Genomic DNA, 13,010 nt, shown 5'->3' with positions numbered 1-13,010 from the left:
CACAAATTTTAGAATCTGAATCCCAATTAAGACATTACACTACATGTGTTAATTAGTCCCCTCTCCTTTTTAAAGCAAACCATAACTTCTTAATTAGGAGGTTAGCCATTGTAATTTGAACTGGCCTGAGTTTGAAGCACTCCTGGAAATCACACCTGGGGGCTGTACTGGGGATCCTTTTAAATTGGTTGAGTTTTTACTTGGGTGATTATAAGGTCCCCAACAGGGCAGTAATTAAAGAGGGTGCAGCTTCCAAATTAAGATGTCAGGGGTGGTATAAGCAGTGATGTCTTGGTTCTAAACTGTACTCCAGGGAGGCTTGAAGGATGCTGGTCATATGATTTTCTCAGCGAGGGCTCTCATGGATCATGACAGCTTAAGGAGGAGAATAAATCAGTTCCAGGAGTTGCCCCTCTGCATCCCAGGGACTAGTTATCACAGCTAATTGATGGCAATTCTTGAATGTTGCATTTGTTAAAGAGCACGGAGCAAGGCAACCCGCTCTCCTGGCTCGGACAAAATCCTTGTGGACTTCTACAGGAGTCTTTTAGGTTAGATTGTGCTCTGTGCAAAACAAAGTAGCTAAATATTGGAGAACAGAAGCTTGGCTTTCACAGCACAAATTGATAGGATCAACTCTGTCTCGATAGCTTATTAGTGAGGAGCTGAGATATTGGAGGAGTTAAGGCTCTGGATCTTGTTTTCCTTCCCCACTTCCCCCAAACCTTCTCAAGATGAAGACAGCTTTCAGCAAGCATTGCTAGTAAAGGGCGAAGAGTCGGAATGTTCAGACACACAGACAACGTACAGCAGGGTAACAAGTTCCCACACATCAGCTGCTCCGTTATAATTCATCAGGTGCGTGTTTGTAGCCTGCAGTAAACGTGGAGTAGACGGGGGTTGAGGTAATCTGTTATCTTGCATTGGCTGCAGGCTCGGGCTGCACGCGGAGATGTGCTGGAAAAATCACTCGTGCGTGTGCCAGAGCACACCCTGCCCTGATGTGGGAAGGGTTGGCTTGGGTTTGGGGGACACCTTGTGAATTGATTAGAAAAGCTTTTTAAAACCCCCGTGGTGGTACCACAGTGATGTTTAGCAGTTAGTGTCATCTGATTGGACCTTTCTCGACCAAAAGAGAGCTCCTCGCTTATCACCTCAGTGACAGATCGCAGATCTCTGCCCATGTTTGATGGCAGGGCGCCGTGAGGCGTCGCCATCCTCAAGATCAGGGTGGACAGAGGAGAGATGCACGTTGGGACTAAGGGTGGAGCTGGTGACCCAGCAGTGAATCTGCTGACATTGCTAATATACACTGAATATTCAAACAAAACTCACTGGCAAGTTGCTGGTTTGTAATCCTGGTTGTTTCAGACTGGTAGAAAAAAAATGAATGAAGGTATCAGTTTGGTGTAAATAGCTCCAGAACAAACCCCTCAAGAATTGTATTTTCCCCCTTAACTTGTAAACTTGTTTCCCATTAATTTGTAAACTGTCCTATATCCTGGAAGATACTTAACATGCCGCCTTCTACCAGCTAAATGTTGTCCGTGGTTCGGTGTTAATTGCATCAGAAGGCTCACTTAATGGGTCATTATCAGAATCTGACCTTGCAGGTATCTTAAAGTGTTTGCTCTTAACAAGTCTTGAACTCATAAATATCCCCTGGGGACAGCAGGTGTTAAAACATCCCTATTGCCCACTCTGCAGATGTTTGATTTTTAACAAATTAAGGCATTGTCAAGTTTACTACTTTGTTACCCCATTAACAAAGTCGTGTGCCTTTTCCAGTATCCCTGTGTGATAGGGCTGACAAAGTTCATAATCTCTCTCAAGAACGTAATTTCCTTCTGCTCACTCAACGTAGTCTCCAAAGCCTTAATGCAGGTGACACCTGCGTGTGGCGTGGTCACCTTGTGTACCTTTCACTCCAGTGTGGGATGGTTTGAAATGGGGGAAGCGTGCGTGAAGTCATCCTGTTTAATTTAGGAGTAGTGAGCACTTAGGTTGGCGTGGGCTGTGTAACCCCAGCAGATGCGAAAGCACAGTTTGCAGGTCTGGGGATCTTCTGTGGGAGAACTTGATGACCTGCTAAGGATGAACCTAGACCAGTTCGGAATAGGGAGACCAGTGGGTCTGGGTGAACACCAGTGTCAGTTTTGATGATGGCACGCACTCACCTGCTCTATGAAATGGTCTAACAAAGCCTTTCCTTTCCAGAACATCCCTCCTGAGGTCCCGTCCCCGGATGATTCTCCCAGTCCAAAGCCTTGTGTGCCTCGCGGCCTTTGGCCTGGCCCTCCCCTTGGCCATCAGCCTCTTCCCGCAGATGTCCGAGGTCAGTACATGTGTGGTCACTGCTGTGGGGTATGTTGGAGGGACTTACCAATGCCATTGCTTGTCTGGCCTTCCTGGATTGTCTCATTGCTATGGGGCCTCCACCGTTTTTGGATGGAGTCGGTTGCTGTCTTCTTCACTTTAACGAGCGCAGGTTCACTGGGCGGGTGATGTTAGTCCCTCCTGGCAGCGCACGCTAGCATAGCGCAGATGAATATCCCACAGCTTTTCCATACTTCTAACCAGTGTTTGGATCGAGCAGTGGGATGTGCCTTCCAAGCGAACAGAGCAAGAACTGAACAGAGGAACCTTTGCTCCACCCACCAAACGCACCTTTTACTGACAAGGGATGGTCATGTGGGATCCTCCTCCCTTCCGTCACCTCTGTTGTTCTCCCACAGGGGTGGTCTGCTCCAGGCCTCTCCCATGTGGAGAACATTTAGTAATCAAAACACCAGGGATCAGGGGGACAACCAGGTTGGAATAAGGTGGTTTTTTAAATGTTTGAGGATAATGTTCTGCCTGCTTGATCGCCAGTCAGAGGAGAGTCTCAGCTAGAGCAGTGGGTGTCTGGTCCCTCTTTAGTGATAGCCAGGTCAGGTCTGATCAGATCACAAGTCAAGGGATGTTGGTGTTTCTGAGTGATGACTTCAGCTCTCAGACTCCAGCTGGGTTCGTCCTGTCTTGTCTGGGGACGCGAGCTTAGTCAGAACTGAGCTGCACCGGGGACAGCATGGTTCAGCTCACCCTCCCCCATGCCAGTGGTGTTTCCTTGGCATTAACAAAGTCAAAACAAGTCTTTGCCCATTAAGCAAAGAGCCTGGGATGTACATTTGATGTGGATGTACTTTCCCAGAGCTTCTTTGAAGGGTTCTGCCTTTTCATCTTCTAGCCTGGCTCTGGGAAGACACAGCCTGGGGGTGAACAGAGGAAAACTAGCCAAGGAAACAGGCAGAATGACTAATGAAATCACTCATATCGAAGTTACTTGAGCAAATTGCTAAGCTGTATTTATTTGTAAGACATTCATTTTGACCATTCGGTGTTTGGAGCTTATAGATTTGCAGATTGTCACTTTGTATATTTACAGGGAGGGTCACTATTATGAAGTGATAAAACCTCAATCAGAGCAAAGGACTTCGCTGGAGTTCTTTTTGTGTTAACTAGAACAGTTGACCAGAAGTTGGTATCACAGCCTCTACTGGTTAATTGAATTTTTTTGGTCTGGATGGGTTTATTCACAATTTCAAGCCAGGGAATCTTGCACACTTGTCTGCTAGACTGAAAAACGTGTTAGAAATTTTTTGTTGTCCTTCTAGCTGTTTACAGGCTGAGATAAAACTGTCCCTTAATCTTCTCTTTAAGAAACTGAATATAGCTCAATCTTGGAGTCTCTTGCTAAAAGACGTGTTTCCTGAAGCTTTAATGATTCATATGGCTCTTCCTTAAACTTTTTCTAATTAGTCAACATCCTTTTTGGAGCATTTCCATAAGAACCAGACACAGTATTCCAGTAAGAAGTTGCACAAGTACCAGTTGCAGGAGCAATGTGATTTGCCTGCTTCTACTTGAATTCACAGAATCACAGAATCATCCAGGTTGGAAAAGACCTTGAAGCTCCTCCAGCCCAACCATGAACCTCACCCTGACCGTTCCCAACTCCACCAGATCCCTCAGCGCTGGGTCAACCCGACTCTTCAACCCCTCCAGGGATGGGGACTCCCCCCCTGCCCTGGGCAGCCCATTCCAACGCCCAACAACCCCTTCTGCAAAGAAATCCTTCCTAAGAGCCAGTCTGACCCTGCCCTGGCGCAGCTTGAGGCCATTCCCTCTTGGCCTGCCGCTGGTTCCTTGGCTCAAGAGACTCATCCCCCCTCTCTGCACCCTCCTTTCAGGCAGTTGGAGAGGGCCATGAGGTCTCCCCTCAGCCTCCTCTTCTCCAGACTAAACCCCCCCAGTTCCCTCAGCCGCTCCCCATCACACCTGTGCTCCAGACCCTGCACCAGCTTCAATTCATACATCCACAGAGCATGTTAATCATTTTGGCATGAGCTCAACCTTAGTTCCCTGTCCATTGTTTTTTTGCTGTGATCCCAAGTTCTGCTCAGAGGTTTTGGTTGTGAAAGACTGAGGAGTATTTCCAGGTCTTGCACCCGTTCAAGGTACATGCCCAGAGCATGTCCAAAGTTCCTGTTGGAAGGAGACTTGGCTGTAAAGCATCCCTTATGCTCCTGTTTCCAGGGAAAGGAGCTTCACCCACCAGAAGGTAGCTATGGCCTTTCCTGGGAGGTCTCCTTTCAAGATAATCAGGGAAGGGAGAGCACTGGAGGTACCCCCAACCTAATTTACCCCAAAGGTGACATTACTACCGTTCCCCCAGAATGGTGCCCCATGCCATAGGTCCACATGCTCTTTGTGCCCAGAGGCAATTTCGTGTGTGACTATAGTATGATGCACGTTGACTTCTTTTCCACAGATCACCACGAGATCCAGAGCCCTGTGACCTGGGCTCTTAATTTCTTACCACTTCCCCAGACTTTGGGTCATCTCAAGCCTTAAGCAGCAGTCACTGTGTATTTTCTCTGTTCTTGCTGACGATGCACATGTTCAACACTGTTGGCCAAGCCAAACCATTCTTTCAACATAGACAGGAAACTCACCCTACAATTCTGTTTTGAAATTTAGCATTTTATACGTTTCCAGTATTTTCTGTAGGCATTGCTTAGCACGGGCTTCTGTGAAATAACAAGTGACTACTAAGGTCAGTGGGAACTAAAGTTTCGGTGCCAGAATCTGAGGCATTCAGTGTTAAACACTTCGGGCTCTACAGAAATATTTATTCATTGCCTTAGTTTCTTTAGCTAAAAATGAAGCTCACAAAGTCTTTTTGCCTTTTGTATTTTAGCTTTACGGATGACAGATAATTTATGATGTATAGTATCTGATATTACAGCATGAAAAATTGTGTTGATGCTAACAGCTGAATGAATTCTAGGCCACAAGGAAAATTAAGGTCTGGCTTCCTTCAAAGGCTATTCAAATTGCAGGCGTCAGGCAATAGTGAAACCATACAGCATCACTTGAAAATGACCTTCTAAAAGCAGATGAAATGTTATCTGCAGTATAAACATGAATCAGCGCTGATTAGTAGATCAAACAGAATGACGTGCTCCCTGCCCACGCTTCATGTCAATGAAGAGAAACCGTTACAGCTGGTGGTATAGCTCATTCCCTACTGGGATTTCGTCTCTGTTCAACTGGAGTTAGGGCCACACGCACAGCTGGACCTCACATCTGGTGACGCCAAGGAATCAGGTTCTCCGTAGCAGCCTGGTCTGATCAGTCTTGTTTGCATTCATTATAAACATGTGTGAGTGCGTGTGTAAAGGGTGTTCCTCCCATTCTGCAAAATCTCATCGGTGGTGACTGTGGGGATGCTCAAATGAGCAGAGCAGGTGATTTATCTGAAACAATCCAGAGCCATTTCTTCACAGTCTTGGACATCTGAGTTTCCTTGCAAAGAGCATTTCTCAGAACGTGTGACTTCTTGGCCACTCACCACTGGTCCGTGAACTTGTCAGACAACTAAGTTCACAGACTTTAAGTGTTTGAACACTGACCTCTCTCTATATGCATATTCATGTGTGTATTTGTGTGCATGTGTGTGTTTGCTTTTTCTCATAACCGCAGTAGGTGAGGCAGCTACGAACATAACACGACTGAGATGATGCAGTTGTAATGAGCACTACCCAGGGAGTAAATTATTAACAACAAGATGTAATAGGCGTGTTCTGTTCCAAAAATATGATTATGGTCTGAGCAGCAACCCTTTCAGGAATTGTAAATGAGCCAAATTCTGCCCTTAATCACACATTCACAGTCCTTTTTCTTCAGTCAGAGAGCAAACACAGAAGCTGATGCGTTATTAAGCGCTTGTTTTAGCATGGGAGCTTGCCTGGCCGCCTTTGATCCACTCTTCTAAAGGGGCTCAAACTTACAATTAGTTTTCAAGTAGAATGAAGCCTTGCAATAGATTTAATAAACGTGCTAGATAAATGCAGCCACCTTATCACATCAGCTGTAGCTGGTTCAGAGTTATACCTGTTTTGAAATAACAAAAGAGAAATCAGAATTCAGCTCTGGTTGCATACAGAAACACCAGTATCGGGTAAATGAAGATCCTGGAGCTGAACAACCTGCATGTGTTGGGAAGGATAATGCATCCAGATCTTCTCTTGGGTCGGTATTTAGTCTAGCTAAGACCTTATACCTTCCTTGATTTTGTACAGATGGAATCCGCTTTGATGTCTGCAGCAGTGCTCCAGAATCACAGCTTGTTTCTAGATGTTTTGAAGATCACTTTATAAAAATAAAACCCTAGTGTCAGCCGTAAAGACATGGGTCCTTGCGACTGCGCACGCTTAAGGTGCTGAGAAATACACTTTTCATCCCAATATAGTGTTAACTCAGGTACCTAAATGCACCAATGTGCATTAAATAAATCACTGCTGTTAAGTTTAGGAGAAACATCTAGTTAATGCATTTAGCCCACAACCTCCAACTGCCTCCCATGCCCCCCGGGGAATCTCTTTTCTAACCGCCTATCCTACAGCATCCCCACTGACAACTCCTACTCAGCTATGCACTGCCAATAGAAACAGCTGTGACAGTTCCAAACTGAAAATGGGACTTGTGCAAATGAAATTCAGTGTAGCAGCAAAAGAAATAACCATGGGGTTGCTCCACTGATTTTCCACCCTTTGGGCCCTGCTCAATCCGGATCATTCATTTTTTCAGCATCCAAGGGGATGCTGTTGAACTTCCAGGGTGCTGCAAACCCACCAAAACTTGCCTCAGCCCCTGCCCAGTGTGCTGGGTCGTGCTGATAAAGGAGGATAAACCCAGGTGAGCGATGGAGCTGAAGCAAGAGCTGATGGCAGAGAAACCCTTCCACGAGCTATAATACACATGCCCTCACCGTGGGTTAAGTTTAAAGGGCCTGGGTTGCTGGTTAGGGCAAAACAAGCCATCTTCCGGAACTAGGCTGATTTCAGCTGAAAGCCTTTTCTTAAAAATAATCTTCCTTTTGGTTCTTCAGGACAAGGGGAATAAACAGCCTAAAATCCAAGGCTGAGCTATTGTTTTCCAATCTGTTTTAGCCTTCATCTTGTTGGCAGGCTGCTTTAGAAAAGCAAAAGGTTAATGAGCCAATGTGCAGTGGGATTATTGCAGTAAAGATGACAGTGAACCAGTAATTACTAATTAGATGCAGTTTAACAGGAGGAACAAGTGAAATCTCCTCTTCACCAACTGTCAATAATTAGCAGATTTGGTGAGGTTGAAATGTGTCCACAGTTAAAAGGCTGATTTTTTAATGAAATGGCACTTGACAAAAGAGCTGTATGGAGGTCACAGCCATAGCCCTCGAGACGCTTCCCTATACCATACTTAGGAGGGAAATCAGATGCAAGACAGCAGGGGGTCCCCATGAAACCATTTCTCCCTTGGGATTACATTGCACAGGGGGAGGGGAGCCGGAGGGATTCTCTGCAGTAATTTTGTCCAACTTGGATAAGAAGCAAAGGAAAGGATTTGCCAGCTGCCATGGGGAAAAATGTTTGAGAAGTGAGAAGTTCTGTGGTATTTCTTTGCTTCTGGGTCTGAGGAACGGTTTCCTGAGAGGCTGATAACCTGAAGGTGCTGGCCAATGTCTGCCCCTGGGCTGGAGGGTGGTCTGGGAAGGAGATCCTCTTAGAAAAGAAGTGGTGCAAGGTCTTTAAGGCCTGGCAGGAGGCTGGAAGCTCAGTGGTATGTGTCTCCCAAAGACTGCAGAGCATTCTAGCTGTGCCCTGAAGGTTTGGTTTCATACTGACACACAGGTGATGCTCCACCGTTGACTTCTGAAGCATTAAGAGGTTCTTCTGAGGTTCCTCTCCTGTGTACTGATCTACTTTCTCTTCTGGCAAAGTAACTGTTGATGTAGGCAAGAGTATCTTTATTTTCCACATGAACTTAAAATGGACAGGTGATCTGTGTGAGCTTCTTTAATGTCCATGAAACCTTTTACTTAAGCAGAACCCCCCAAGATTTATATGATACCGAGTGGTTGAATAATGATCAGCAATAGCATGGCCAGCAGGGATGGGGAAGGGATCTTACCCCTGTGCTCGGCACTGGTGAGGCCACACCTCGATGAGTGGGTTCAGTTTTGGGGTCCTCACTCCAAAAAGGCCATTGAATGACTCGAGTGTGTCCAGAGAAGGGCAACGGAGCTGGTGCAGGGTCTGGAGCACAGGTCTGATGGGGAGCGGCTGAGGGAACTGGGGGGGTTTAGTCTGGAGAAGAGGAGGCTGAGGGGAGACCTCATGGCCCTCTGCAACTGCCTGAAAGGAGGGTGCAGAGAGGGGGGATGAGTCTCTTTAACCAAGTAATAAGCAATAGAACAAGAGGTAATGGCCTCAAGTTGCGCCGGGGAAGGTTTAGACTAGATATTAGGAAGGATTTCTTTGCAGAAGGGGTTGTTGGGCGTTGGAATGGGCTGCCCAGGGCAGGGGGGGAGTCCCCATCCCTGGAGGGGTTGAAGAGTCGGGTTGACCCAGCGCTGAGGGATCTGGTGGAGTTGGGAACGGTCAGTGTGAGGTTCATGGTTGGACTCGAGGATCTTCAAGGGCTTTTCCAACCTGGGTGATTCTGGGATTCTGTGATGTGGTTCAAGCAGGGCTGGAGAGAAAACCCATGGTACTTGGAAATGTGTTGAGCCCTGGTTTGGCCTTCAGATGAAGGGTAGTGCTTAACAAGGTTTGTGTCTGCTGTTCTTCGATGAGGATGGACTCGTTCCTCTCAGAGGTTGGGGGACAAATGAGTGACCCCTTCCAGAGCATAGTCCTGCACCTGGAAGGGTAAAGTGGTGGGAGAGGAGGTGACATTTGGGGAACAGCAGAATGGCCATGACTGCACACAAAGACTGGACGTGGTTGCACAAAGCTCAAATATAAGTTGCTGGCCTATCTTTTATAAGAAATAATAGCCTAAGGAAATCATAAACTACATCTATACTCTAAACCGAGCAGCGTCCGAGCACAAGCTGGGTCACTGGCCCACGGTGTCCAGCCTGGTTAACTGTCTGCATCCTCTTTGGATCAGTTTTGGCTTCCCAGCTGATGCTGGAGGGTAGCGCTCCCTGGGACTGCTCCCAACAAATAAAACCTCCCTCTCTGTGGGAAAAGTTTGGCTGTATGGATGCAAGCTGTGCCATACCGGTTGTCCCTGAACCCGAGACATGCTTTTTCAGGCAGTTGTAGCCCTGCCTGCCCCATTGCAAGTACTCAGGGAGTTGTGGTGTGAGAATTTTAGTCTGGGACCTCTCTTGGGTAATTTGATTTATGATTATCAGCTTCTCTGAGCTGAGTTTTGACATTCAGAGGACCACGGCCTTCATCTTGCGTTACAGGAGAGTCATGTCTTCCTGCACCATGAGAGGAACATGTCTCAGCTGAGCAGTGGAAAGACAAAGATCTCTTTATTCTTTGCTTTAAGTGTCTGAGACTGTTGCAAAGTGAAGGGTACATCTGTCCTGCCACGCTTCTGATGGAGCCTCCCCTTTCTGTCAGCCTGGGCATGGACCTGAAGTCTGGAGACCGAAGCGTTTCTTACCAGCTCTTTTTGTGACAAATCCTTCCCTGCTCCAAATCAAGTCACAACCTTGACCAGGAATCATCATGAAGTCACCAGAGCAGTTCAAAGCACCGTGGGACCCATCTCCAGGACTCAGCCTTGATTTCAGCCCTGGGCTCAGCCGCTCCTGCAGAGAGGTGGGACCTTGGTCACGCAGTGCAGCAGGAGTCCTCCCCTGTACATCTCCAGAAGGTGACCGTGCCGTAACTGCAATCTGCTGAACAGGGAAAGTTGGCCTGAGGCTGCTCGCTAAGGGATGAGCAGCAGACTTGAACCTGACCCTGGGCTAAACAGCTGATTTTTTGGCAAAGTTCTGATCTCCCTTGGTTTGAAACAGGAGCACTTCTACCATTTGCTTCTCTACATCTCCCTTCCTTCCCTGCTCTCACCAGCCCTCTCTGGTTGAGAGCATCAAGCAGAAGAGAAGACGATGTGTTCCCGGCTTAGCCCCCCTTCTCAGCCCCTAGCTCAGGTTTTCCTTCACCTGCACCAGCTGCTGGGGCAGGGTTTGCAAACCCGGCGTGTGTTTCCCGAGGAGCCAGACTTCACACACTGCTTCCCCCTTGGCCCTACCCTTTGGCTTTCCCTTCACACCTCCACTTTTCTCCCCCCTTGCCCCCCTTGGCAGCCTGGCATCTGCAGAACACCTTTCCTGTCAAAGCAACCAGGAAAAAAAATTTGAAAAATCTCAGTAGCTTGTTTCCTGTGCTGCAGATTCACTCGACAACTTTTAGTTTCCTTCTAATTGCGTCACGCAGGAAAGCTGCTGCCCAGGAGCCTGCTAGCATGGAGGAGTCTCTGCATTACTGGAAGTATTTAGGTGGCCAGAGATGGTTTGGCTGGGTTTGTGGTTGTGCTTAAGCTTGCAGAGACGGGAGCTGGGAGGGTGTCTCCAGAGGATGGTGATGAGCTCTTATCATTAACTATTGCAGTAATTGTCAGTGTTATTCCTGTGCTCTGTAGATGCCCATGGACTGTTCCCAACCTGTCGTAGGCCTCCTACACAGGTTCTTCTGTCAGGAGCAATCTATCCAGTGGAAGGTGTCCCTGCCCCTGGCAGGGGGGTTGGAACTAGATGATCTTTAAGGTCCCTTCCAACCGAAACCAGTCTGTGATTCTGTGATTCTCTGACTTGCTCTTGGCTGCAGAGATCTGCCCCAGTTCCTGCTCCCACCCTGAGTTTCTCTCTGCCATCATCTCCAGTGTGACACAGACAGAAGCCCGAAGCTTTCGCTGTATTTGCTTTAGAGCTTGGAAGGTCAGACCCACCCTCCATACTATAAACTTCCAAGTCAGAGTGGCAGCAGAGCTTTTTGGGGATCTCAGGCATATTCAGAGCAAGGGCCAGAGAGAGAGGGACCTGGGGGTGTTGATTGCCAGCCAGCTGAACAGGAGCCAGCAGTGTGCCCAGGTGGCCAAGAAGGCCAATGACATCGTGGCTTGTATCAGCCATAGTGTGGCCAGCAGGGCCAGGGAAGGGATCTTACCCCTGGGCTCGGCACTGGTGAGGCCGCCCCTCGATGAGTGGGTTCAGTTTTGGGCCCCTCACTCCAAAAAGGCCATTGAATGACTCGAGCGTGTCCAGAGAAGGGCAACGGAGCTGGTGCAGGGTCTGGAGCACAGGTGTGATGGGGAGCGGCTGAGGGAACTGGGGGGGTTTAGTGTGGAGAAGAGGAGGCTGAGGGGAGACCTCATGGCCCTCTACAACTGCCTGAAAGGAGGGTGCAGAGAGGGGGGATGAGTCTCTTGAGCCAAGGAACCAGCGGCAGGCCAAGAGGGAATGGGCTCAAGCTGCGCCAGGGCAGGGTCAGACTGGCTCTTAGGAAGGATTTCTTTGCAGAAGGGGTTGTTGGGCGTTGGAATGGGCTGCCCAGGGCAGGGGGGGAGTCCCCATCCCTGGAGGGGTTGAAGAGTCGGGTTGAGCCAGCGCTGAGGGATCTGGTGGAGTTGAGAACGGTCAGTGTGAGGTTCATGGTTGGACAGATGATCTTCAGGGTCTTTTCCAACCTGGATGATTCTGTGACATAGGCAGACTCACATGCTTTAAACCCCCTTCTCGAGCACATCTCCCAGGTGAAGGGACTCCTGAACACGTGGGGAAGGTTCAGACTTAGTAGTCCTCTCCTCCACTGCCAGTGGTGCTTTAGCCTGAGATGCTGAACCAACAGCCACAAGCTCCCTCCTGCTTCAGGGAGGGCTTCAATACAGTGGTTGATGTTTCTGCAGGGAGCTTATAAAAATCAAACTGACCCACAGTTCCAAATTCTACCTGACTGCGACATCCTTGTTTTTCCCCCCAGGTCATGAAAAACCCTAAATTCTCATTACTCCACAGAGCTCCCACACTGCTACTGCGTGATGCTCATTTAAGTTCTTTTTCTGGGACTGTAGCAGGAGGATAGAGAAAATGTGGCACAGTAATTTCCTTCTGCCCTCATCTGGCTGGATGCAGCAGCAGTTCCAGATGCAGCAGTTCCAGATGCAAACCCGTGGGTGGGAATCTCAGAGACGCTGCATCTGCCTCGTTGCAGGGCCGCCTCCCTTTTCCCAAATTCACAGCTTATTTCGTTGCAGTGCCCTTTTGATTTATGTCCTGGCACAACTCTTGCTGTGGGGTCACTTACTTGAGACATGACCAGGAGAGAAGGAACCAGTTTCACGAAGCACATTTCTGTGCCCTTTCCATGTTTTTTTTTCCCCATGTCTTTCTCAAAATCAAAGCATTTCCCGTGCCTACTTGCTTCCTAATGGGTAGAGATTGGGAGGTCTCAGTCACTTCTGGGAGCAAATGTCCTTCTTTCCAAGAGGAAGAGGAAGGATCTGGTCTTCAGGGGTATCAGCTCCCCCATCACTCTTTACAAGCCCCTAGGAAACGTTGGGGTGGTTAGATTTACAACTGCTCAGCCTGTTTGCACCTCGCAGTGTAATTATTAGGCTCAGTGACATCTCTCGTCTGGGGAAGGTCACGAGTGAGCAGTGCTCTGATTGATTTGGAGCCTGTG

General features: G+C 48.2%; 1 protein-coding gene across 8 annotated transcripts in view; it reads left to right on the top strand.

Annotated features, from left to right (window-relative positions):
• The window catches only part of SFXN5 (sideroflexin 5), a 107,001-nt gene that overhangs the window by 81,870 nt on the left and 12,121 nt on the right, over window positions 1-13,010 (top strand). For all 8 annotated transcript variants that reach the window (XM_074821766.1, XM_074821763.1, XM_074821764.1 and 5 more), the window contains one exon: window positions 2,218-2,335. In XM_074821766.1, the coding sequence (XP_074677867.1) occupies window positions 2,218-2,335 (118 nt within the window). The remainder of the gene's footprint in view (window positions 1-2,217; window positions 2,336-13,010) is intronic.

The sequence above is a fragment of the Strix aluco genome, chromosome 4 (genome assembly GCF_031877795.1).
Source record: "Strix aluco isolate bStrAlu1 chromosome 4, bStrAlu1.hap1, whole genome shotgun sequence".
NCBI classification, from domain to species: Eukaryota; Metazoa; Chordata; class Aves; order Strigiformes; family Strigidae; genus Strix; species Strix aluco.
The sequence above is the reverse complement of the archived record's forward strand: the minus strand, read 5'-3'. Positions and strand labels throughout refer to the sequence as shown.